General features: G+C 33.7%; 1 protein-coding gene across 2 annotated transcripts in view; it reads left to right on the top strand.

Annotated features, from left to right (window-relative positions):
* LOC125057503 (alpha-actinin, sarcomeric) overlaps positions 1 to 25,328 on the top strand; it is a 45,615-nt gene that overhangs the window by 15,058 nt on the left and 5,229 nt on the right. Inside the window, exons 2-10 of one of the 2 annotated variants that reach the window (XM_047661228.1) lie at positions 17,834 to 18,038; positions 18,586 to 18,716; positions 19,629 to 19,863; positions 21,095 to 21,180; positions 21,978 to 22,070; positions 22,685 to 22,788; positions 23,383 to 23,509; positions 24,076 to 24,223; positions 24,911 to 25,061. In XM_047661228.1, coding sequence (XP_047517184.1) covers positions 17,834 to 18,038; positions 18,586 to 18,716; positions 19,629 to 19,863; positions 21,095 to 21,180; positions 21,978 to 22,070; positions 22,685 to 22,788; positions 23,383 to 23,509; positions 24,076 to 24,223; positions 24,911 to 25,061 — 1,280 coding nt within the window. Of the gene's footprint in view, positions 1 to 17,833; positions 18,039 to 18,585; positions 18,717 to 19,628; positions 19,864 to 20,252; positions 20,339 to 21,094; positions 21,181 to 21,977; positions 22,071 to 22,684; positions 22,789 to 23,382; positions 23,510 to 24,075; positions 24,224 to 24,910; positions 25,062 to 25,328 lie in introns of both variants that reach the window. The other variant, XM_047661226.1, reaches the window with a different exon arrangement.

Here is a 25,328-nt window from a genome sequence, read left to right as displayed (position 1 = left end):
TCTTTATGTACGGTAATAATATTTTTACCAATGTGCTCTTACCGGCGAAAGGACTTGTATCCATGCTCATGTAATAAAAAAAACAATATGATTTTCACACAACATCTTAGTTGAAGATTAGTCTAGTTAAGTATTAATGCAAATGCTTCATCATAGACAACGAACACGGCTATTCTTGATTTGTCATTGTTGCATTCGGAGCGGAACATGCCTTTGACCCCACTATTCTAATAAATCTATTTCGGAATTAGGTGGCAAGTAAATGACAGTTAGTTACTCATAAACTCTACAGGAAACTAATATTGACAAAACTGTAAATTTACGCAGCAATTCAAATAATTTTGCTGCCTACATGTTACGTTACATACATGAATTTATAAAAATTATTTATATTTTAACTCGTGCTCCAATTCCTGTAGAAATATTAGTAAGTTTATTACGTTCATCCGTTGTCTTTGGTATTTGTAAGTTGTCTGTGTTTTGTCCAAAATCTATGACAGAACACAAGTTTTGACTTAAACTAATCTGACAAATAGGAATTTTCCCGCCAAATAAGTGGGTAATGTCAAGATACGCAAAATCAGGCGAAGTATGGATATGGTCTATATTATTTATGACCAAATCCAAACAATTGTAAGAAAGATATTATGGACAAATGATATTTAAAGGAATTCAAACATCTCATTTCGTGTAAGGTTTCTTCACCTTGACAGTAAAAATACTTCTGAGAAAAATATATTATTGAGAAGGTCAAACGACATTGGATTGTTACTACAGTTTTTCAGTTAACATCAACATACTAATAGATTTACATAGTTTAGTGTTAATGTTTTATTTTATACAAATAGAAAATAATGTTATACATTATTAATTTACGAATAACACAGCCGTTTTTAAAGAAATACATAGGTAAATTAAACATATTTAAATATTTTAATATTATTAAAATTAAAATGAGCAGTGGTGGCGTGCACATATCAACCTGATCGTACGTTTGAATCACATGTATGGACCATTTATCTTTTCCTTCTATATTTTCATTCATAATTATCATCATTCATCAGAAACCGGCCGTAATCTGTAAGGAGTACGTAGGAGCGGCTTTTTATATCAACATATTTAATTATGTTATTATAATTATTCTACATTAATACATAAGTCAGACAATGTGATTTGATAGTCAGCTAAATAAGTACCAATATTTCAAAAACCGCTAAAGTAAACTCGCGAGTTCTCTGGCATTGAGTGTCCGTGGGCGGCGATATCACTTAACATCCGCGATATCCCTCATTTTGCGTTCTAAAAAAAACTTTATAAAATAGTAGAACGTTTTACACTATTAGCTCTATATAATGATTAATGCGGCCACAGGTCAGAATATGATAAATTCAATTGCATTACTTTACAGGACAAGCAATTAAATTATTAAGAAATCTTGAAGGCACTATTAAAATATGAAACACGATATATGAATGTACTTATCATTGTCTGATTATTTATGTGGTAAAGATTTTCATAGAAACTAATTATTTCAAGTGCTGTTTTTATATAACAACGAAACTGACTCTTTTTCCTTTCTAGGCGGGATTGCGTTGTTTCAAATACACATAAATCTATAGTTAAAAAAGTGTGAGAGTCATACTTTCCATAAAGATTGATTCACACGGTTTATCGATAGTGAATACAATTGATTTTCACCTGTCCTATAATGTAATTTACTGGAAAACATTTTATGTTTTGACGTTTATATTTCCTCTCTCTACATTGTTCTGAAAATGTCTGTTAATATTTGTTTATATTTAAATAAAAAGCATATTGATTCCAAACGCTGTTGCTATTCCGTTCGTTTGAAGGCATTTTTGGAATCCTTTCTAAGTGCGGAAATAACACTTGCAGTGAAGGAAATCATCGTAACCGTTGAGACTTAGCACTAAGTGTATGGGATTTTGACGGATGGCTAGTTCGCTCTAAATCGTTTCTGAATCTTATACAATCCTAATACTGTTAAATCAAAACATGTAAAATCCAAGTATCATTAAGACTTTGAACCAAGCTATTATGAATTTATTTCTTTTCCTTTTTGAAATAATTCTGAGTCGCCTCCTAAACAACTAAGCATATCTCCAGCGCCAACTGCAAAGAAGAAAAATAACCAAAATTTACTCAACTTTATAAGGAGAGAAAACGTACAAACCAATACAGAACGACCAAAAAACTAACAACTGAAACCATTATCAATAACAACAAAAAAATAAAAAACTACCTCACTCCCCCAACTAATCTTCCAAGCCGGCCGGTCACCGAGGAAGATCACGACCAAAACCCTCCAGAGAAAATAAAAACAAACAGTACAAAAAACAGTCATCATAATACCCTATACATAATAACATACAATGTTAAAACTTTGTCGACATACTCACGATTATTGGAATTAACAGAGTGTTTGAAAAATATAAAGTTTGATATTATTGGTCTATCAGAAACTAGAAAACTTGGAAACAAGATTGAAGAACACGACGAGTTTATTTTATACTACATTGGAGAAACGCCAGGATTGTATGGAGTAGGATTTATTGTCAAAAAACATCTAAAACGATACATCATAAGCTTCACAGGACTATCAGAAAGAGTAGCGTTGCTAAGGATGAATATCAATAACTTAAAATTAAGTATCATTCAAGTTTACGCTCCAACGGAGGCGTCGACCGACGAGGAGTCGGAATTTTTCTACAGTACTGTCGACAAAGCTATACAACTATCAGATAACAATATCATAGTCATGGGAGATTTTAACGCCAAAATAGGACAAACCAATCCTAATGAAGCCGCTACTGGCAACCACGGCTACGGAGATAGAAACTGTAGAGGAGATAGACTCATTGATTTTGCGCACGAGAATAATCTGTCTATCATGAACACCTTCTTCAAAAAAAATAGTAAACAAAGATGGACTTGGAGATCTCCTAATGGCAAAACAAAAAACGAAATAGACTATATCTTGACAACTTTACACAAAAACATATCCAACATACAGTCTTTAAACATCACTTACCCCTCGGATCATAGACCTATGAGAGCGACACTTAACATTCTTCCCATAACAAAAAGTCGGTGTATGTTCGGCCAATGCTCCAGATCCAAATTAAAAAACGAAGAAGAAATACAAGCCTACAAACAAACGCTGAATAGTTGCATAACAAACTTACTTAAGAACTGGAGAGACGAGGACACCGTTCAAAATCACTACGATAATATTATAAACGCAATAGACACCAGCCTAAAAAAAGCCTACGAGGTTTCACCCAATACAAATCAAGGGAAAAACCAGATACTATCAGCACGCACAAAGGCCTTAATTTATAGAAGACAAGAATTACAAAAGACAAAACCAAAATCAAGAGCCATGAAAAACGAACTAAAAGCACTCTACAAACTCATTAGTAAATGTATCTACTTAGACTACAAGGCGCACCGCACAAGAACCTTCGAAAAACACCTTAATATTTCAAACAGCGTCAAGAAGGCATACAAAGAACTGAGAACACATAAACTATGGATTGAAGAGTAGAAAGATAAAACAAAAAATACCCAAAATAGATCAGATATACTGAAAATAGCAACAACATTCTATAAGAAACTATACAGCACACCGAGCCAATATGGATATAAATTACCAGACACAAATAGAGGAGAGACGAGAGCAAGCATAGAAGATTCTGAAGTGATTAAAGGGATTAAAACACTAAAAACGGAGAAAAGCCCAGGCCCCGACGGTATCGCCAACGAAATCATAACAACTGGATGCGAGTTCCTAGCAAAACCACTAACTCTACTGTTTAACCAGATACTGAACAGCTCAAATACACCTCGGCAATGGTCAGAGTCTAACATTATATTGCTTTATAAAAAGGGAGACCCTAATAGCATAAATAACTACAGACCGATAAGCCTACTACCTTCACTATATAAACTGTTCTCCTCAATAATCGAGAAAAAGATAAAAGAAAGCACAGAAAAATACCAACCTATAGAACAGGCCGGCTTTAGAAGAAATTTTTCAACAGTGGATCACATACATTCGCTAGAGATGTTGATAGAAAAATACCAAGAGTTCAAAAGACCACTCTATATTGCCTTTATCGATTACCAAAAAGCGTTTGACTCTCTGTTCCATTTATCAATTTGGGATACGCTACTCTCTCAAGAAGTACCACTAGACTACATAAAAGTCATAAAAAATATCTATGATAACAGTACTAGCAGAGTCAAGCTAGAGACTACAGGACCACCCATACAAATAAGCAGAGGTGTACGGCAGGGAGACCCACTCTCGCCAACTATCTTCATAGCGGTGCTACAGGCCATCATTGGTAAACTAGTTTGGGAAAAAGTTGGCATAAATATAAAAGGACGTTACTTGAGTCATTTAAGATTTGCTGACGATATAGTCCTGCTCTCAGAGAATACAAACCAACTACAAGGAATGATTAACGCTCTACACGAAGAAAGTCGTAAAGTGGGCTTGGAAATCAACCTAACAAAAACTAACGTCATGACGAACCATACTGAAAGACCAATATACCTGGAAAACTCACCCCTAACATATGTAAACGCCTACATTTACCTGGGAAAGCAAATTTCATTTAGCCAAAAAAATAACGAACAAGAAGTAGAGAGAAGAATCAACATCACATGGAAAAAGTTCTGGAGCTTCAAAGAAATACTCAAAAGTAAAATGACTATACGAATGAAAACGAAAGTTATGAACACCTGCCTACTGCCCTCATTAACATACGCCTGCCAAACTTGGAAATTTACTAGAAAAGTAAAAAATAAAATTATATCCAGCCAAAGGAGTATGGAGAGGAGCATTCTGAAAATAAGGAAAATCCAAAAGATCCGCCACACTCATATAAGACAGAAAACTCAAGCCATTGACGCCCTCAATTACTCACAAAAGCTCAAATGGCGATGGGCGGGTCACGTAGCGAGGCTAAGCGATAATAGATGGACAAGAGAGACAACACAATGGACAGGCCCACTAGGACAAAGAAAGACAGGAAGACCAAATGCACGCTGGGTAGACGACATCACAAAAGTGGCAGGCACTCATTGGTTACGAGCGGCAGAGAACAGAGAATACTGGTCTTCTCTGGAGGAGGCCTTTACCTTTCATGGAGAGGGTTCTTGCAAAAAAAAAACATTAAATTAAATATTGTTATGAAATTGTAATACTTATAGAAAGCAAGAAATAAAAGGCTTTTTATTTTATTTTTATTTTATTTTTATTTTATTTATTATTATGAATTTATTTTTACCGTAAAGTACATAATATTATATATTATTATTAGCTATCTAAATATGATATTTTGTGATCAATACTATCTTTCTCACCATCACACAACACGAATTAGATATAACTTAGTTAAATATATTTAATATTTTTTTCCTTCCGGAAATGTTTGAACCTTTTTGTATATAATATTATGTGTTCTATATTTGGCTATATAAAAAAAATGTGATTCATCTGACAAAAATTCATTACGTATAAAATTTGGGAACCCTTTTAAGTGAAAATATACCTGTCCCAGCTCTTCCATAATAAACTTAATAATAAATTCCATTAAAAAAATATATATATATACACAACCTTTTTCTAATTATTTTTGTTTTTTTTAACACGTCTGAGTGCATGTAAGTGAATGAGTAAGTGTAATTGTTTTTTGTTATATATATAATAATCTATGTTAGCTGTTGTATTACGAAATAAATTAATACATACCAACATAGCAATGAGTACTCCTTATTTAGAGTACCGGTTACGTGGGAAATATTTATAACATCTCAATCATGCCCTAGATTAATTGCCTCATTTCCTGAATATTTACACTGGAACGTTGCGAGAACTTTTGTGCTTTAGATATTTTTAGTTTTAACTGGTCAGCGAAGTAGGTTTACTGCGTGTACGCGCTATCGATCTGATCTGATGATTATTTTAATCTCCATCTTTGTTAATCAATTTGTTTGAGACACCTTCAAATTGCGATAAATTTGTCTGGTTGACTGTATTTTTTTATTTATCATCTATACATTTAATCATTTATTAAGAAGAGTTTTACCAATGGTAGCACGTTTTTAAGTCAAATAGTGTAAAGCAAAACTTTGGGACAGTTGTTTAAATTTAAAATAAAAAAAAAATTATTTTCCTTAAATCATTTTAACAAATCTTTTCAAGGTTTTTGTTGTTCCACTGTGGTAACAGATATTCAATGAAAATAGAAACTAATTCATTCTACTTCTATATTTTTAAATATCTCTGAACTATCTCTATTATTTATTATTATACGCAAAAATAGAACACACATGCAAAAGGAGTATTCGCTATATGTAATACTTATAGATAGAAATAGATACAATTTATAAATATATGTAAAAACTTGTTCTAGAAGTATCTGTGTTGTACGCATGTTTCATAACCTTCAATAGTTGAAAATATCCCAGACCACGGATTTACACGCCCACACGACAAATTATTACTATCTTGACGAAAATACGTATTCATATTATTTTTAGGCAATCGCTAAGATCTAACAAGTTTTGTGTTTCGAAAAACACCATTACTTTATTATTTTATTATAGTATATGTTAAATCTACCGTATAGAACTTATAACATTCTAGAAATATAAAAATTATTGGTTAAAAATTCTACCTTTTCCGTGTCTATGCTAGCTTGGTCTATGCCTTATGTGCATTATAATCGAATCTTAAATTGAAAAACCGCCTTTTTCGTCTTAAATTAATCATAATGTATATCACTTGTATTACACTGTTTTAGAGAGGGTTTTAAATTTCGTATTATATATTAATACTGATTTCGATAGTGCAATTCAAAAATGTATTATTATTATTATATTTTACTATTGATAGAATCAAGATATATTATAATATTGAATTATATATTAACGCATAAAATTCTTATTTCAGGTATTAAGGAGATACTTAACTTCGACTCAGAGCACAATTCGTGAGTACAACTTGGTCTTACAAGTTATCACTATATCTGTAGTGAAACATGATTATAAACTTCGATTTAATTGTTGCCATGGTTACCATGGTAACAAAATGTTTCCATGTAAAAAGAAGCACCATCCTTTTGACCTACGTTTATAAGGCAGAATACTTTTAATATCTGTTATTTACGCTAAGAAGGCTATATTTATTCCAAAACATTTTTACGACTGACAGACGAGTAGGAATTAAAAAATACAAATATTTACAAGGCCGCTATTTACTTTCACAATCTTATCAAAATCATTCATGGGTCATTAACCTTTGCGCACCTTTTACGTTCATAATACAACGTGAGTTAACTTCAAAATAAACAGAGTATACGTATCGGTTCCTATATTGAGAACCATGGCAAGAACTTTCATATTAATCAAATCAAAATATTGTCTATTCATATAGATAAAATACACTTATTAAAAAAGCTCTCAAATTAAAGGTGTAAAACGGACTAGAAAAACTGTCAAATAAACTCCGTCACTTTTTTTAATCGCACAGTTTTTTTTTTAATATATCACTTTTCTACTCCCCTGCCATTGTGTCCAGGGACCTTTGCACATCACACGTCTCGCGAAAGACGCCCTGGCTACATCTGTAATATTTTTGTCTACAATATTCATGGGCGAGCCGGGACGCAATTCCTCGCGAGACCCGTTCTTGGGGTTTTGTTTGCCGCCTTTATATATTCAACAATTTTATCGCAGAACCGTTCCAGGCACGATCTGTGCTTTTTTAACATGTCCTGTAGGCCGTTACGGTCTACAGTCATCTGCATTTGTTTAATCGCACAGTTATTGCTTCAAACATTACCGCCCATATTGAACCTGAAATAACATTACTTGTTTTATACAAAGCAATATATATAGCCAAAGCAAGAAAGCAATGTATGCACTTTTTTTATTATTTATAGAGTTGATACTGACCGAGTTGGCTATAAACCAAAGTGAAACACCTTCACAGGTGTTGTCATTTATTAGCAGACACATTAACCTAAATTAATTAATTGTTAACATTCGAACGCTGTTGCTTATTGCCAGTTTAAGACCGAATTTACGAATAATTAAAAGTAATTATTAGTGATTTAGTTAATGTATTTTTAATACAGATAATATAAAATATGTCATTATCTAAATTGCCAATTAAAATAGATTTTACGTGAGGTAGCGCGTTTGTACATGTAGTACGTGCATAACATGCATTTCTTTTTTATCTATGGTCTAAACACATATAACACGATCCATCTCGACGTCCACAACTGAGCGTTTTTTAAGGCAGTTCCTGCCGCGCACCACCACTATGTGGAACCAGCCGTATTTCAGAACCAATTTGACTTAGGGTCCTTCAAGAAAAGAGTGTACCAATTCTTTATAACGTATGGTACTTTAATTCATATAACTAATAGTGTAAATGAATTAAAGACAAATTTGCGCGCCTTGTATATGGCAGAATATGCGAACTTCCGATTGTTTGACCTTACTTATTTATGTACCATATTCTTGCAATAAATTATTATTATTATTAAAAGGCCGGCAACGCAACGTTAATATAACGTGATAATTCGTGTATTAGTAATTTAGTGCGTAATCCAAATGTACAAATCCTCATTAATTATCATTTAAAATGTTGAAATATTAATAATTAAAGCGGCCGTATAAACATATTGAAATTATTCAACGAAAACACAATTCTGGTAGAACCTTAATTAGGTTTAAGTATATTATACTGTATTATGGTGTATTTTATGTTATGTATGGGTTTATTTATTAGTACATATATCCTTCTCGTCGATACATCTATATATTTTTCTACAAGTCTAATACTTCAAGATGTTTCGGATTTTGTGTTTCTCTTCGGTCAGAGTCTAATGCGTAATTTAAAAAAAACGAATTGTTATGTTGTTTTAAAAGGTACACAGCGTACTGCCGGTGTACCGTCAGTGCCTTATCTTGAGACCATCAAAAAAACATATATAATTGTAGTCTATTGGTCGTGTCCAGTGCTGTATTGGTTCTATATATTAATACTGTATCTCCAAGCACTTTATTGGTTATGGTTGAGGTGTGGACACTCACATTACCAGAAGGCTCGCAGATGCGTTGCCGGCCTTTTAAGACTTGGTACGCTCTTTTCTTGAAGGATTTTTTTTTGTTCCTTACAGATCATAGTACATCTTTAACACGATTCAATATCGAATTTATTACTGCCATTGTGACTTGTAGCACATTGTAATGTAATTTAAGACACCCCTTATAAATAATACACAATATTAAATCGAAGCGATGGAAAGCTAATAGACATTTATGAGTCAATTTAAACGGTGAACGAGTTATAGAGCCGAGAGGTAACAAAGCACGTGACAGAACAAAGAGTGATTATTTTGATCGATTATGACTACTGTGGGCACAGTACAATACGCCTACAGCTGCGACCGGCGTATTTTACCAGTCAATGTACACTATTAAGGACCTATCTGGTCGCAAAACTCCAAAAAAGTACATTGTTTCTTTCCATTTTTTGTCTTCGTTTCTTGAAGTAATGGAAAAAATATATGGTGGAGTTGAGTAGTTTATGTATCCATCTTGAAAGATAGATACACGATTTAAATAACTTCGCTCGATAGAAAAAAAAAACCAAACATAGCCAATTTTTGACACATTCCCAGAGGATCCCAGATTCCAATTGTAATAGGTATGATCCTAGGTATGATCTTTTTTTATAGAATAGGGGGCAGGAGGAAGACCTGATGAAGTCATACCGCCGCCCATGGACACTCTCAATGCGAGAGGGCTCGCGTGCCGGAATTGTGAACAATTTACTTAAATCACGAAACTATGTAAATAATGTAATAAATTCGTGTACGTAAAAAAACTGTGTAGTACTTGCATAAGCTACAACATAATGCTATTACAATTAACTATCTTCTTTCTCCAAAGAGTTAATACAGTTCGACAGAAAGGGACTTTTGATTGTAATTGAACTGATTATGAAATAAGAATATACCTAGCATTTAAACGCAAATATAATCATAACTGTAAAAAAATACCTTTTTGCCGCTTTTAATCCGTGATCCGATGATTTAATTTGTCTTATAAAACTAGAGTTAATTTACATAAATATAAACTATGTGCCGGAATTCATAAAGTTCTTCAATATTTCATAGCTATTCAAGAATAATTTATCATCTTTCTAAAATCAATTTTCTCTTATAAATAATTCATCAGATGTTTTCCGAATTTATATAACTCGTAACTGATGATGGGAGCAATTAATATAATATTAAAAACTTTGCTTTCTAAACAACTTTCAAAATTTAACTACAAATGCGATATCCGTAAATACATCTAAGATAAACTCATGCCAAAAGCAATAACCTAGCAGTGTCACGCTTGACTTCTTTAAAATTATTTCTAGTTCATAAATTAGTCGCCGGTATAAATAATAGTTAATAGTCATTCTGACATTTCACAGTCATACAAAGGCCGTGTTCTAAATTCAAATTGATACAGATAAAAAATTCGATTGACCTTGTAAACATAGAGCACCCTAAAAACACCATAGAACATCACATTGTTTATCAATTCTCTCGAGTCTACGTGAGTTTGTTTTGTTATTCGATTTCTTTCGATTTTGGTTTGGAAAAATCTGCGACATAATATGCAAATTTATGTATTTGTTAAAACGAACCATATGCGCGCTAGTTTTGTCAAACTTAGAAAGTGTTATAAAAATACAGTATTTGTTGATACCGTCTATATTAATATGTAAATTCTCGAACGTGTTGATAGTAGAAAAATGGAAGATGACGTCAAAAATTCAGCTCAGCCGCTCGGATTTCATACAATAACAAGAAATATTTTCAGTTTTCCCCATTATCTTAGGTTTCCATTTTGAATGCGTGCTAATTCAGACATTTCGACATATGATGCCGAAATGATTTAAGACGCTTTTAAACTTGGAATATAATAGAATATCTGGCACCTGCAAATATAATTTTAGAAGTGACCGTGCAGATATAACCACATTCTAGGTCACCTGTCGGGGACTAACTTCCTACGAGGTCGAGTTTACACTAAGGTTAATTTGTTATTCCTCTATCTCTAAAAATATTGTAACTAGTTCGCGTGTCACATTTCGTTTTGTGTTTATTTTAACCGGTTCCACTAGTACAAGAAAGTTGTCGTATGCAAATTCGTTTAAAAATACAGTCTTGCTAGATACTTTATAAGTTTTTGATGCTAGGCATTTATGGATTTTATGGCAGTTGAATAAAAATAGTCTGACAAGTCTTGTAAGCCTGGTAGGTAAATGAAATTCCTTTTAAATAAGCCTAGCAGATTTTATATTAGTTCATATTTTGTTTATCTGTAAATCACATTTCTTTTAAAACCATCCCATCAGCCCATTTGTCCCTTACAAAGAACGCGTTTTGGCCAAAACTCACCGATATCCCGATTGAGCATTCTGACGAGCTAGGTCCATAGATAGTTGCTCTCCTCATACATTGAAATCAATTTTCCTTTAGTTTTTATAAAACATTATATGTCTTCGTGTTAGTTGTTTGCATATAAGGGTTTGTCACATTATTTTTATTATTCTTGTACCAATGTATTAGTGTGAAACCCGTTGAATTTTTTAAATAACTCCTAAATTTACGTCATGTATGATCCACGTAAAACGCCACGATGATGAGTCATGACAAACTGTATCAGAATGCAGTCCGGTCACTTATGCATCGAAATGTCGACAGACAATCACTAATCACCACGTATCACCTGATTTATACCCAGAGCAAATGTGTGTCCTAGGTTTGTTACTTTGATTTAATACTGAATATAGCGCCCAATGGGCTTGTATTGTTGTCACTGTAGGGTTTTGGGCTCGATTCCCGGTCTGAGTAAATCATAACAAAATGTTGTACTCCGCCTATGATGCCGAAAGAACACGACGGTCTTTCATATGGCAGATATGGTGGAATTTTGTGGCAATTGTACTTCCTTAGAAATAACATTATTATATTGGAAAGCAACGGCAACTTTGCACTAATTGTATGGTCAGTATGACTGGGGTCCTTAGGTAGAATGTTTAAGGCTTGAGCGATCTTAATAATAATTAGACTCCAAATAAAATATATGTATTTAATTCAACGTAAGTAAATCTTATTGAATTACACGACTATTCTCGCATTTTGTGAAATAAGGACATTTATGTTCATTCATTTCAATGGATTCCTGGAATAAAAACCACAGTGTACGTATTTGCTCTGACCAATCCTATTAAATTACTCGTAAAGGCGGAATGATTAAAATTATTAGACTGTATTAGTCTGTGAAAAATATTATTTCGTATTCAAATTCAAATTCAAAAATCATTTATTCACGTAGGTAACACATTGTACACTTGTGATTCGTCATTAAAGAAATAAATATTAATGCTTCTAATTTTACATTTACTTTTTTATATATAATTTTATATTTACTTTTTTTATTGAGCTGACAGATCACAGATTATAAACATAACATTAAAATGAAAAATAAACTATACGTGAAATCAAATTTACAATTTATAAGTCAAATACAATAAAAAAATGAATTCTATAAACTTATTTTAGATTATATCTGACATTCTTGTTTTAAATACATATATTTAAAACATAAATTTGCGTTTGTACGTTGAAGTTACGAGACCTTGCGCTATAATTAAAAGCGAAAGTATGAGGAAAAGTTAGCTATAAATATTAAAGATTCTATCGGTGTCATTGGCAATAAATTACTTCTGTAACTCATTGATATTAATTGTCTATGATTTTGTGATTGATTACTCCATTTAATAGATTTAAAAATTAAATGATTTAGTATCCAATATTTAAAAATAATGTTATTAGGATTTCAGTGTGTTTGAGTACAACACGTATAAAAAATTTATATGGCCCGTAATCCTATTTTATCTTATCTCTTTTAATAGGTGGACTTCTGCATGGAATTCAGAAGTCTTCTTCTGGAATTCGTCATGATCGTAGAACAATGTCGGATTTGAAAAAAAATCCAAAATCCACTTTTACACACTTACATTGATTAAATATTACGGCTACATGAAAAAAAATTCCATGTGTTTTAAATTTCAAATTTATCAGTCGCTAAAGTGAAGGATTGATAGAAACACGTGATTTTTCTAGAAAACAGTGTAATTTAATGTTATTATTATTATTTTGATTCAAAACAAACCCTTTTGTTTGCTTGTTTGCCAATTTTCATAATAACTAAATATGTATTAAAATAGTTATGGCAAAAATCGTGTTAGATTATATTATTTTGAAATGGCAGCCCTGTAAAGTTTTTTTTTTCATAGAACAGGGGGCAAACGGGCAGGAGGCCCCATCTGAGGTTAAGTGATACCGCCGTCCATGGACACTCTCAATGCCAGAGGGCTCGCGAGTGCGTTGCCGGCCTTTTAAGAATTACTAATTATCTACTATTCGCTATTCTACGACTATGACGAATTATTCCAAACATGTAGCCCAAACCCAAAGGCTCAGGCAACCACTAAGGCATAGTTAGATGATAAACAAACAGGCAGATGTGTTATTTTGAGTACTGGAAGCCGAGTATAGCGATTACAAATGGATGCGCCGTAAAACGTGAACTAACAATAACAGAATGCAAAGACGTAACAATTACTTCAATTACACCCGCAATCTATTGTTGCCTTGTAATTGCCGACCAGTGCTTTCATATCGCAAAAGTATTGCGGTAGATTCTAGAAAAATACGGTACATTCTTGCCGTTTGTACGCTTAGATCTTTTACTATACACAGGATTTCAACAATATATGAAGATATTCAAGAGCAAATTCTGTACATATTAAAAATAATAAATTTCTGCGTATGTTTCTAACAAATGAAAGCTTAGTGCTTAGCTTAGCTTAAATCGTACATTTGTTTTGCTATTCTTTGAAAATTCTACACAAAATCACGGTACTTTTGGGGGAAAATGTGAAGTTAATCTACTGAAACTGCAGTAAATCTCATTTCAATTGCCAAGAAAACGCAACAAATGAAGCTAAAGAATTATCGCAACGACCTTGAACACCGGAACCAAAGGCGTGGTAAACTGGTTACAATTCATACAAAAGTAGCTTTACCTACTTCCATCACCTGTTTTGCAGCTGCCTTTACCAATTTACCGGTCGGCACGTGATCTTTCATGCTGTTATTTAGCTAAAGATATCTCGTCTCGGATATAAATTAAGCAAAAATATTTATATTATGTATTTTGATCTCAAAATACCATTTCATCTTGAGCTATCAAGGAAAAATTGTTCTGAAATTATTCCAATTCAATTGAGTTGATTTAATCTACGAGTCCAAAGGCGAACGGATAGTAATATATAACGGATAGTACATACCTATAACCGTTTACAGATTATATAATTGTTTCATTATTTGTTTTAACAAAATCGGCCATTAACACTGTTCTCCTCCAAGAAGACATTTCACTCTATATAACTCCACATTAGACTATGGATTACAAAGATTCGGAAAAGTCATATGTAATTAGCATTACTCAAGTAGCCAAGATTGTTTGATGTGTCATTCAATGAGATGCCAGTAAATAAGCTGTCAACAGGTTTCTGATGACCATCGCATATTAAATGCCAATAACCTATACTTTACTATCGCATAAACATACTATATGCTTGCCAGCCTTGGAAATATACTGACAAGATAAAAAGAAAAATCTGAACTTGTCAAAGGGGCGTAGAACGGAGCATTCTCAACTTAAGAAAAATTTATAAAGATAAAGATAAGACTAAATCTAGTGATGCCCGAAACTATGCTGAAAAGGTTATATGGAGATGGGCGGGACATGTAGCAAGACTATCAGACGATTAATGGACCATGAGGGCGACTCGAAACGACTATTAGGAAACGATCCAAGACCAATACCTGGAGATCCTTGGAGGAGGCCCTAGGCAGGGTTCCTCCAAATCGTTAAAAAAGTTAAACCTGCCTATAAGTTATAAATATCATGATGCTCTGTGAATGCTTGTCACTTTGTCATTACGTTTTAATGAAACACGCTGAACCGATTGTAAATATATGAAATTAATTGTCACATATATGGCGACAATTGATACACTTTTGGTTATACAACAAAATGGAATCCAGTAATTTAATAAAATAATAATAGTTATAGTATAGTAATAATAATAGTATTAAGGTACAAATCATTATCTGTGGCAAGAACGTTCGCTGTTCGCAAGTGATTGCTAAAATCTGTACAAGAAGTTTGTCGCCGCTTCTAAAGCTACAGTAGTCGTGGCGTGTGACTGTTCTACAAGTTGACAGATATATATCACTTTTTAACAAATATGACCTTCCAATAGTGAGTTTATAACCCTGAGGAACCTATCGACATTCGTTGACTCAATGTTTTGAGATAGCATAAAAGGAATAGTCGTGATGTTTGAACATGATTCTTACATCAGTACAACTCTCATATCTACAATTGCTCATTTGCGGACTATTTACAATAGATATTGCAACTTTCATTGCTCAACGTATGGGTCAAATACGTGATCTCGGCATTAGCTTTGTGTAACAGTTTTTATAGTAATTTTGAAATTGTTAAGTCCTTTTGGTAAGCTTACAAAAAGTTCACTTATTTATTTCAAAATATGAGTATTTTATTCCGGTGTTAATCTTCTCTTTATCGAATGTTGTGCATAGATTATATATATTTTAATATTATTCCCAAGGTCAAAAATCAATGTTTGCAAATTCCTTCTGCAAAAACCATCATAGGAGTTCAGGCACCTCTCTTTCGAATTCTTCGCGATTTTACTGAATGAATAGTACTTATCCGGAGCTGCATATATTCGGTAGTAGGCTAATCGGTTGTAAAGAAAGCATTGTGAAGTGCCTTTCTCGAAACTAATCCGCTGTTATTTTTTTAACTAAAATTATTGGTATTTTTATTTTAACTTATATGTTTTTAACTTGTTTGTAACATTTATGATTACCTAAATTGTCAAATGTTTTGGACAAAAGAGTTTGTAACATATACCGTACATTAAGTACTATATGTATGATGTGGTAAACTTTCATAAATAAATAAAATAAATATCATCTGAGAATCTAATATAAAATAGTTGATCTCTTTTTTAAACTAAGACAAATCCTGATAATAATTGCTAACACATTTTCCGCTATTTTAAAGAAATCTGAATTATAAATGGTTAACATCATTAATATTACGAATAAATTGTTTTCAAAATCGAAATTATTATATTATTTACATAACTCGAAGTATCGTGAGCTTTTCAGAAATCGCACCACATTCTCAATTACGTTACATACTGTTATAAATTCGAGTGTATATCCGTCAAACTATTATTTATTTAAATGAGTACTTTCGTAAATCAAAGACAATATGATGGAAAAATCCATTGAAAATATTCACTTATAATGAAGCTCGTGTGGTATTCGGGGGATTATTTTTCCGACCCAAATGTCGGCCAATAGAATTGCACCATGAGACGAAATGTACAGTTAACAAATAAGAATTTCATAATGAATAAAACAACTACTTAATACTTTTCTTGAAGCAACGACCAGAGAAAATTTTCACAAAAAATTATCAGTATAATACCATGTAGGTTGTACCACGTGACGTCGAATGGTGCAATTCTATTGGCCGATATTTGGGTCGGAAAAATAATCACAATAAGATCCGAAAGTCGAAGTGATTCTAAATTTAAAACCTACACATTCACACATTACCATAGCCACTTGCTATAAACCAATAACCGTCTGAGTTTTAGCTGAGAGGGTCGCACCCTCCCTGTCCCCGTTGCAAATGCAGTATTGATCAGTGCTCCACACGTGGGAATCCCCTCTCAACACGAATCCACTTCAATAAATTGAAGGTCATAGTCGTGGGTTACTTTCCTTTTACTACTATTACTATCGTAGTATAACAGGATGCTAATGATGTCTTGACTTATGGTGGTCAATTTGGTTTTAACTTATGGTGACTCAAGAAATATGATAAAGCATGATATTAAAGGCATTTATTTATTTATTAAAGATTTGGTGACGTCATACATAATAATATATTATTATGTACCTACAAGTTATCTTTTCTGAAATATATGACAATTTTGGTAAACAGAAAAGTTATGAAAAAATAAAAAATCCAGGAATACAGCGGATAGGAACTTAACAATGCTTTCTTTAAAATTGATTAATTTTTAAAAGGCCGGCAACGCACTCGCGAGCCCTCTGGTATTGAGAGTGTCCACTTAAGCTCAGATGAGCCTCCTATCCGTTTGCCCCGTTCTATAAAAGAAAAGTATTGTGCTATTAAAGGGCACACATCTATGTTATTGATTCATATAAGTCAAGATTATTTTAAGATTATAAAATTAAAATTGGACGTGAAGGAGTATTAACTCTACCATTTCATCAGGTCCGATATACTATATCTTTATTTCTCTTTACGACTATAAAAATAATAATAAAACTTTATTCATGACAGAAATATGGTTGTGACATAATTGATCCAACTCTAGTCCCCACAGTAGGGAGTTGTGTTATGGGTAACGCGATAACAATTATTCTACTATTCGTATTAATTAGAACACTTACGATTCTACATAGGAGCCCAGCTATACTAAGCACAACATCTATAACTCTCATCTCACAAAGCCACCACACTCATTCACTAATTACTATGAAACACGATTATAAATCAACATTTTCGTTTCCAGACGTTCACAGCATGGTGCAACAGCCACCTGCGCAAAGCCGGAACTGGCATCGAGAACATAGACGAGGACTTCCGCAATGGGCTGAAACTCATGCTTCTCCTGGAGGTGATATCCGGCGAAACCTTGCCGAAGCCAGACCGAGGAAAAATGCGTTTCCACAAGATTGCCAATGTCAATAAGGCACTTGATTTCATTGCATCCAAAGGTGAGTTTCTTTATCAAAGCCTGCTAAGACTGAGAATAGAGTGGCATTACAAACCAATCTATCTAAGATTCAATGAATTGACGATTTGCTATTATTTTCCTTCACAATTGTATTCTTTAATTTTGAATATTTGTAAGCTTTTTTTCATAGACTAAATTTATTTATTGATTATTAAGAAATAAATATATCAGTAGCTCTACAACCTTATTAGGTCTGGGCCTGAAATTTTTGAATCTGTTTCATGATTATTAATCTAATAGGCAAGTAGGTGATCAGCCTCCTGTGCCTGACACATGCTGTCGACTTTTTTCCGGTTTCCTCACGGTGCACAAAAAATAAAGTCCATTGGTGCACAGCCGGGGATCGAACCTACGACCTCAGGGATGAGAGCCGCACGCTGGAGCGTGAACTGAAAACTGCTTATATATCCATTTAAAATATATGTTACAATCAAATACCAAACCTATTGCAGAAAGAATGATTAATTACACTTATACAAGCAGAAAGGGAAAAGAATGAAAATAATATGTTACCATATGTATTGCAGGTGTAAAGCTGGTCTCCATCGGTGCTGAAGAAATCGTCGATGGTAACCTAAAAATGACACTTGGTATGATCTGGACTATCATCCTTAGGTTTGCCATTCAAGACATCTCCGTTGAAGAAATGACCGCTAAGGTAATTTTAGCATTTTATACTTGAAACTTTTATATTACATAAACAGCTACCCAACGATGCATTTCCGAACCAATTCGACTTAAGGTCCTTTAAGGTCCTATACGTCACTTAACTTAACATTAGGAGAACCTCAGCTATAAAAAAACTTACATATATTTAACTGAAATAGACGAAAGGATGTTGATTAGATAACCTCTCATAATATATATCTAAAGATGAAGATCAGTTACAAAGTTACTTGTTGACGACTGGTTTAATGAATAGGCCAATAAAGTTATTCGATAGTATTTATGAAGTTATTTCTGTACTAACTTTTAATGAACGATTCTGAGTGCAGTCGAGAAAAGATATCACGGCCATTTCAAACTATAAGGGTTGCAATGATTTGTCCAATACGTGAACCCTACTATGAGTTAATTTTAAAGGGTAGGGGTGCGTAGAGCTTCATCGAATTTGTACATCAATCAAGCTTTTTCATATCTATTAGCTATATAATCGGTAATACTGGAATGAAGTAATCATTAATTTTGAGAGTGTACTGTGTAGTTCCGTATTGCTTTTAGTTGTCAATGGGTTTGCTAGATTCACTAATAGTTTTTCCTTAACAAGTTACATTAGGCAAGAAATAATTTATAAAAAATATGTGGGTCACACGTCATTTTTAATTTTAAATTTTTTTTGAATGGGACAAAATTACAATTTATGTGTAACCCTAGTGATTTTATATAGTTCTTGCTTATGTCTTTATGGAAAATGAAATTTGAAAAAAAAATCTGTTCATTAGTAAAAAATTTGTAGGTACCTTCACAGTACTTATAACAAATACGATAGATAAAGACATTATCTACTTTCCATTGTCATAAAACGATGTATTGTTTAAAAAGTATACTCAAAGATGCTTCTCAATTGCAGGAAGGTCTCCTTCTCTGGTGTCAGCGCAAGACCGCCCCCTACAAGAATGTCAACGTGCAAAACTTCCACCTGTCATTCAAGGACGGTCTCGCCTTCTGCGCCCTCATCCACAGGCACAGGCCTGACCTGATCGACTACAGCAAGCTCTCGAAGGACAACCCTCTCGAGAACCTCAACACAGCTTTCGATGTTGCCGAGAAGTATCTTGATATTCCACGCATGTTGGATCCAGATGGTGAGTTCTTATTGTAGAATACATAGTACGATCAGGGACTTAGTAGTTTTTTTTATAGCAGAGAAGAGAAGAGATAGGAATCGTTATATTGTTGCCATTATTAAGAAGTATTTGTCGTAATAAAACACGTAATTTTTTAAATGATATAGCATTTGATTTGTATTCGAAACAAAGTTTAGGTACATATAGAGTATGAGAGAGATGACGAGAATTATCGTACGTGGAGCCAGAAATCTTAGCATACACAATAATCTTTTATTCAAACGCAATAGTATGTAATGGTATGATTAAAACCAAAATTTTCTTCATGTAAATGATATGTACGTTACGGCCGGCGTATACATTTGACTTTCCAAGAAATTCGAATCTCAAACGTAATAATATTGCAGACTTAATAAACACGCCCAAGCCGGACGAACGCGCTATAATGACCTATGTGTCATGTTACTACCACGCCTTCCAAGGCGCGCAACAGGTATTTGAGATGGCCCTTAGCATCGAGAGCCCTAACGCCAGACAGTGTGTCACTTATAGCATGTTTAGTGTATCGCCTTCCTTAGAAAAGTTGTTAAGAAATTGACAGCTTAACCTGTGAATTTTAAACTTCGATATTGTTGTCCTACTCTCGTTGTTACTTATGAAGTAAGATAGCAATATCTTTTGTTTAAATACCGATTCCCCTAACTTACGCTGAAGCGTCAAGTTTTCTACTAATAGACAAGATGTTTTGTGTATTTTTATTAAACCCCATGCCTATTGTTATTAACTTACAGCAGAATGGAAGCCTTACCGACAGTCATGAAAAAGCTTTAACTATTACCTCTTTAAGCTCAGCCTTATATTTAAATTTCTTGATGAAATCTTGTCTTGATTATACAAATTATTTTTACAGATCTATGTAGACAATTTCGTTTGGTGTTTTAGAATACCAGTATGAGAACTAAATTCGCAATTGCTTTGGACTTTAAAATATACGGCGTTTATTAACAATTTCATAAAAATATTTAGTGTAAAACTTTTGTTTATATTTCATTTAAAAAGTTTCAATTCTATGATATAATTTCCAGAAATCAATCATATATTTCCAAACCAAAACAAAATGCTAAGTTCGTCGTTCTGCCCCAACACTTGTCCGCTTTCTCAGTTTAAGTTCCAACAGCCTTTCGTGACGCGTCAAAGCCTTCCTAAGTAAAGCATGTACTAACCATTGTTGCTTGCGTGCGCTTGCTAGATCTGCAGAACACGGCGATGCCAGACGAGCGAGCCGTCATGACATACGTGTCTTCCTACTACCATTGCTTCTCTGGTGCTCAGAAGGTTCGTTTTTCCATTTAATAACAATGTGTTAAGTCATTACTACTTAGTTTTAAGAGAAATTATTAAATACAGGCACCGGCATATTAAATAATAAATAAATGATTGTTGTAATAATAACACGGGAATCATATACGAGACACTTGTTCAGAAAAAAAAGACGGGTTGCACTCCGGGAGTGCCGGCAGAAGTGAAAACTTGAATATTAACCTTGTGCATTTTTGATATTTTTGAATGGTTAGGGAATAATTTTGCTCGAATTGCTTTAATTTTCAGTATAAAAGTACTATCATTGATGTGTTAGAATACAATATTTATTTATTGCGCTATCGTACACAAACATGACAATTTATATTACATTAAATACGCCGCGCCAGCTGTCTACTCTCCATCCGTCTTACGAATTTTTGATCAGGTCACGTGTCCTGACGCGAGTTAAACATTTTTTACCCATTCCAAAAAAGTGTACAACGCCGCGAAAGAAGTTTTCACTTTAATAAATGTAATTGTACGGTTCTAACTTAAGTACGCATCTGTCTCTTTTCATAACAGCGTAGTCACGATTTAACAGAAAGAGAAAATAATACTTTAGTTAAACGTTAATCAGTATTCCTATTAATTATAGTATTTAATGATACATAATCTAAACACATGCCTAAATAACCAATTCGCGCTAGTTTTCAATTTATTTTAATTCACAACCAATTATCACAACTAAGTTTTTCAGTTTCAAACCAAACGCTATGTTACACGTAAAAGATGTATGTAAATTTATTTTAATGTAGTTTATAATATTCTAGGCTGAAACCGCCGCGAACCGCATCTGCAAAGTGCTCAAGGTGAACCAGGAGAACGAGCGCCTCATGGAGGAGTATGAGCGTCTTGCCAGTGATGTAAGGAATTTTATCAAAATCCACGAATTTCGCCGTTCATTTAGAAAATTAACATACTATGCAACTTTACGCGTGTATAACTAACTTTTCTAAAATGATCTTGAAATCTTTTTAAGCAGCTTTTGTCGAATGAATAAATCAGTGGCGCTACAACCTTTTTTGATAACCTCAGATTTCTGTATCTGTTTCATGATCATTTGTCAATCTAATAGGTAAGTAGGTGATCAAACTCCTGTGCCTGACACACGCCGTCGATTTTTTGGGTCTAAGGAAAGCCGGTTTCCTCACGATGTTTTGCTTCACCATTCGAAGAAATGTTAAATGCGCACATAGTAAGAAAATTCATTGGTGCACAGCTGGGGATTGAACCTACGACCTCATGGATGAGAGTCGCACGCTGAAGCCACTAGGCCAACACTGCTCTTTTCATTTTCATTCCTATCCCATTATTTATAGTTATAGTTTGTATTATAATGTTTTTCACTTCATGATTTTTATCAAATTAATCGCAATTTTATTCTATGCCGGTATAAAGTTTCTTTTTCGTCGTGAGGAGTTTTCCATTAAAACTGCAATGCTCACGATAGTTTTCAGCAGGTTAATATGAATTACAGTTGCTGGAATGGATCCGACGCACGATGCCCTGGCTGAACAGCAGACAGACCGACAACTCGCTCGCCGGCTGTCAGAAGAAGTTGGAGGACTACCGTACATACAGGTACTTTAAATAGAAAAACGATACACAATCGTGTTGTATGAAAAACAAAGTTGGTCGCTTGAAACGTGAAGACCAAAGATGTCGTTTCTCTCAGTATCTTCTACTGCATTTTTCATGGAGAGTGAGAGGAGTTGTTCGGATTACTGCAATTGAGTTTCGTCATCGGACGTCAAGGCTGAATATAAAATATTACCTCGACGTCCGTCGTTCCATAACTGAGCGTTTCTTAAGGCAGTTTCTGCCGCGCACCACCACTATTTGGAACCAGCTACCCACTGGAGTATTAGAAACAATTCGACTTAGGGTCTTTTAAGAAAAGAACAAAAAAACTATTCTGATTGTATTGGTTTAAAAGTCATAGATACTAATTAGAAAAGACTTGATAAGAAAGCGCAATCTTTTATATTATGTATAAACATATTATTATATTATAGTTATTATCTATAATAAATAACAAATTTTAATATTGTCTCTGGTTTACGTTTCTCAAAACACCGTTATGCAAATATTATAATTTCCTGTTTATGGTCTTCTAAATAGGAAAATAAGTTACGATAATGTTATAATTTCAACTATATCAATACTTCTAAACAGACGCAAGCACAAGCCTCCCCGTGTGGAGCAAAAGGCGAAGCTGGAGACGAACTTCAACACGCTTCAAACTAAACTGCGCCTGAGCAACAGGCCCGCCTACATGCCCACCGAGGGCAAGATGGTTTCTGTAAGTGGATTTTTCAAAATAAATGTCACCCTAATGTATTTCCGTAGTTTGTATTATAATGGTCTTCGCCCGGTCCTGGCTGGAGGCCTAGGTACCACCAGACCTAGGTTAAGTTAAAGAGACTTTCCCTTTCTAGGAAATCGGAGAGTAGACAGTCTCCTGCTGTGTAGCATCTAGGCAAGGGCCCTTATTAGTATTACAACTTGAAATTATAAGATTAAAAATGTTAATTTATATAATGCAACTTTATATACGTAAATAAATTGAAAATATATATGTATATAATAAATTGACAAAAGTCTATATATATATATATATATATATATTGTTTAGCCGTGTCGCTTTTAAAGAATTCATAAAAGATAATAATAAAATTGCCAGATTCACGCATTCTTCACGCGTATTAATTAACACGATTATAAGTATACATATTACGTCAGACAATTCAATTTCATTTAATTAACTAAAATCGACTCTAGAACGTAAATATATTATACATGATTAAAAAACGATTTTTTCTATTTCAAGTACATTATTGTAATGTTATATAAAATGTTTACATTTAGGACATCGCCCAATCCTGGAAAGGTCTGGAGATCGCAGAAAAGGCTTTCGAGGAATGGCTCCTGAGTGAAATGATGCGCCTGGAGCGACTCGAGTACCTCGCGCAGAAGTTCAAGCACAAGGCCGACATCCACGAAGACTGGACTAGAGGTGATGTCTCTTTAACCGACTTCAAAATAGAGAAGATTCTCTAAATTACCTAAAATAAAACTGTTTTATTACCGTCTTGTGTTATCATCAAATAATTATTTCGCTTTAGAAAGCACAAATCACAAAAATCAACTTTATTCTAACTAAATGATTAATAACTATAGCTTACGCTCTTCGGAAAACTATATCCTTGAAATCTCATCTCATAACTCCTTCTTTCTTGACGAAACCTTTAAGGTCTCTGCAGTTAGGCTATGGAATTCACTTCCAGTCCCTATTCGCTTAGCTCCTTCTCTATCTTCCTTTAAATTTCTTCGGTACAAACATTACCTGTCCACATCGTATCCCTAACTTTCGTACTAACTACTAACTGACGTGAGACTGATCTTAAATTAAATTATTATGATTCATGTGCACTTTTTACTATTTGTTTTTCATGTATCCTTTATTAGTTTAGTTTGTTTTTTTGTTCCTGTTTAGTTTTATTTCTTAATAACTATATGTCATATGTATTTATATACTTGCCTACCTTATCTAATTTAATACATTTTTTTTAATTTCTCACATTGGTTGGCTGGAAGAGATCGCTCGAAAGCGATAAGGCCGCCAGTTTTCCTTTTCATTTAATTATGTTCAATTTTTATATAAATTTTAAATAAATAAATAATAATTGAAATAAACTTCCAGGCAAGGAGGAGATGCTGCAGTCTCAAGACTTCAGGCAATGCAAGTTGTACGACATCAAGGCGCTGAAGAAGAAGCACGAGGCTTTCGAGTCAGACCTCGCCGCGCACCAGGACAGGGTGGAGCAGATCGCCGCCATTGCACAGGAACTCAAGTGAGTCATTTTTATAAACTAAGCATTTCTCATGGAGGGTGGTCAGAGGAGTTGTTTTAATTAATACCTGCAGCTGAGTTTCATCATCGGACGTGGAGGCAGAATACGAAATTCCACCCGTATCACCTCGACGTCCGCCGTTCCACAACTAAGCGTTTTCTAAGGCAGTTTTATCCGCGCAACACCACTATGTGGAACCAGCTGCCCACTGAAGTATTCTGAAGAAAGAATGTTTTTATGGAAAATTTAAAAATATTAAAAAAATAG

This window comes from Pieris napi, chromosome 16 (genome assembly GCF_905475465.1).
Source record: "Pieris napi chromosome 16, ilPieNapi1.2, whole genome shotgun sequence".
Classification (NCBI taxonomy): domain Eukaryota; kingdom Metazoa; phylum Arthropoda; class Insecta; order Lepidoptera; family Pieridae; genus Pieris; species Pieris napi.
Note: the sequence above shows the minus strand (reverse complement) of the source record. Positions and strands in the feature narration are given on the sequence as shown.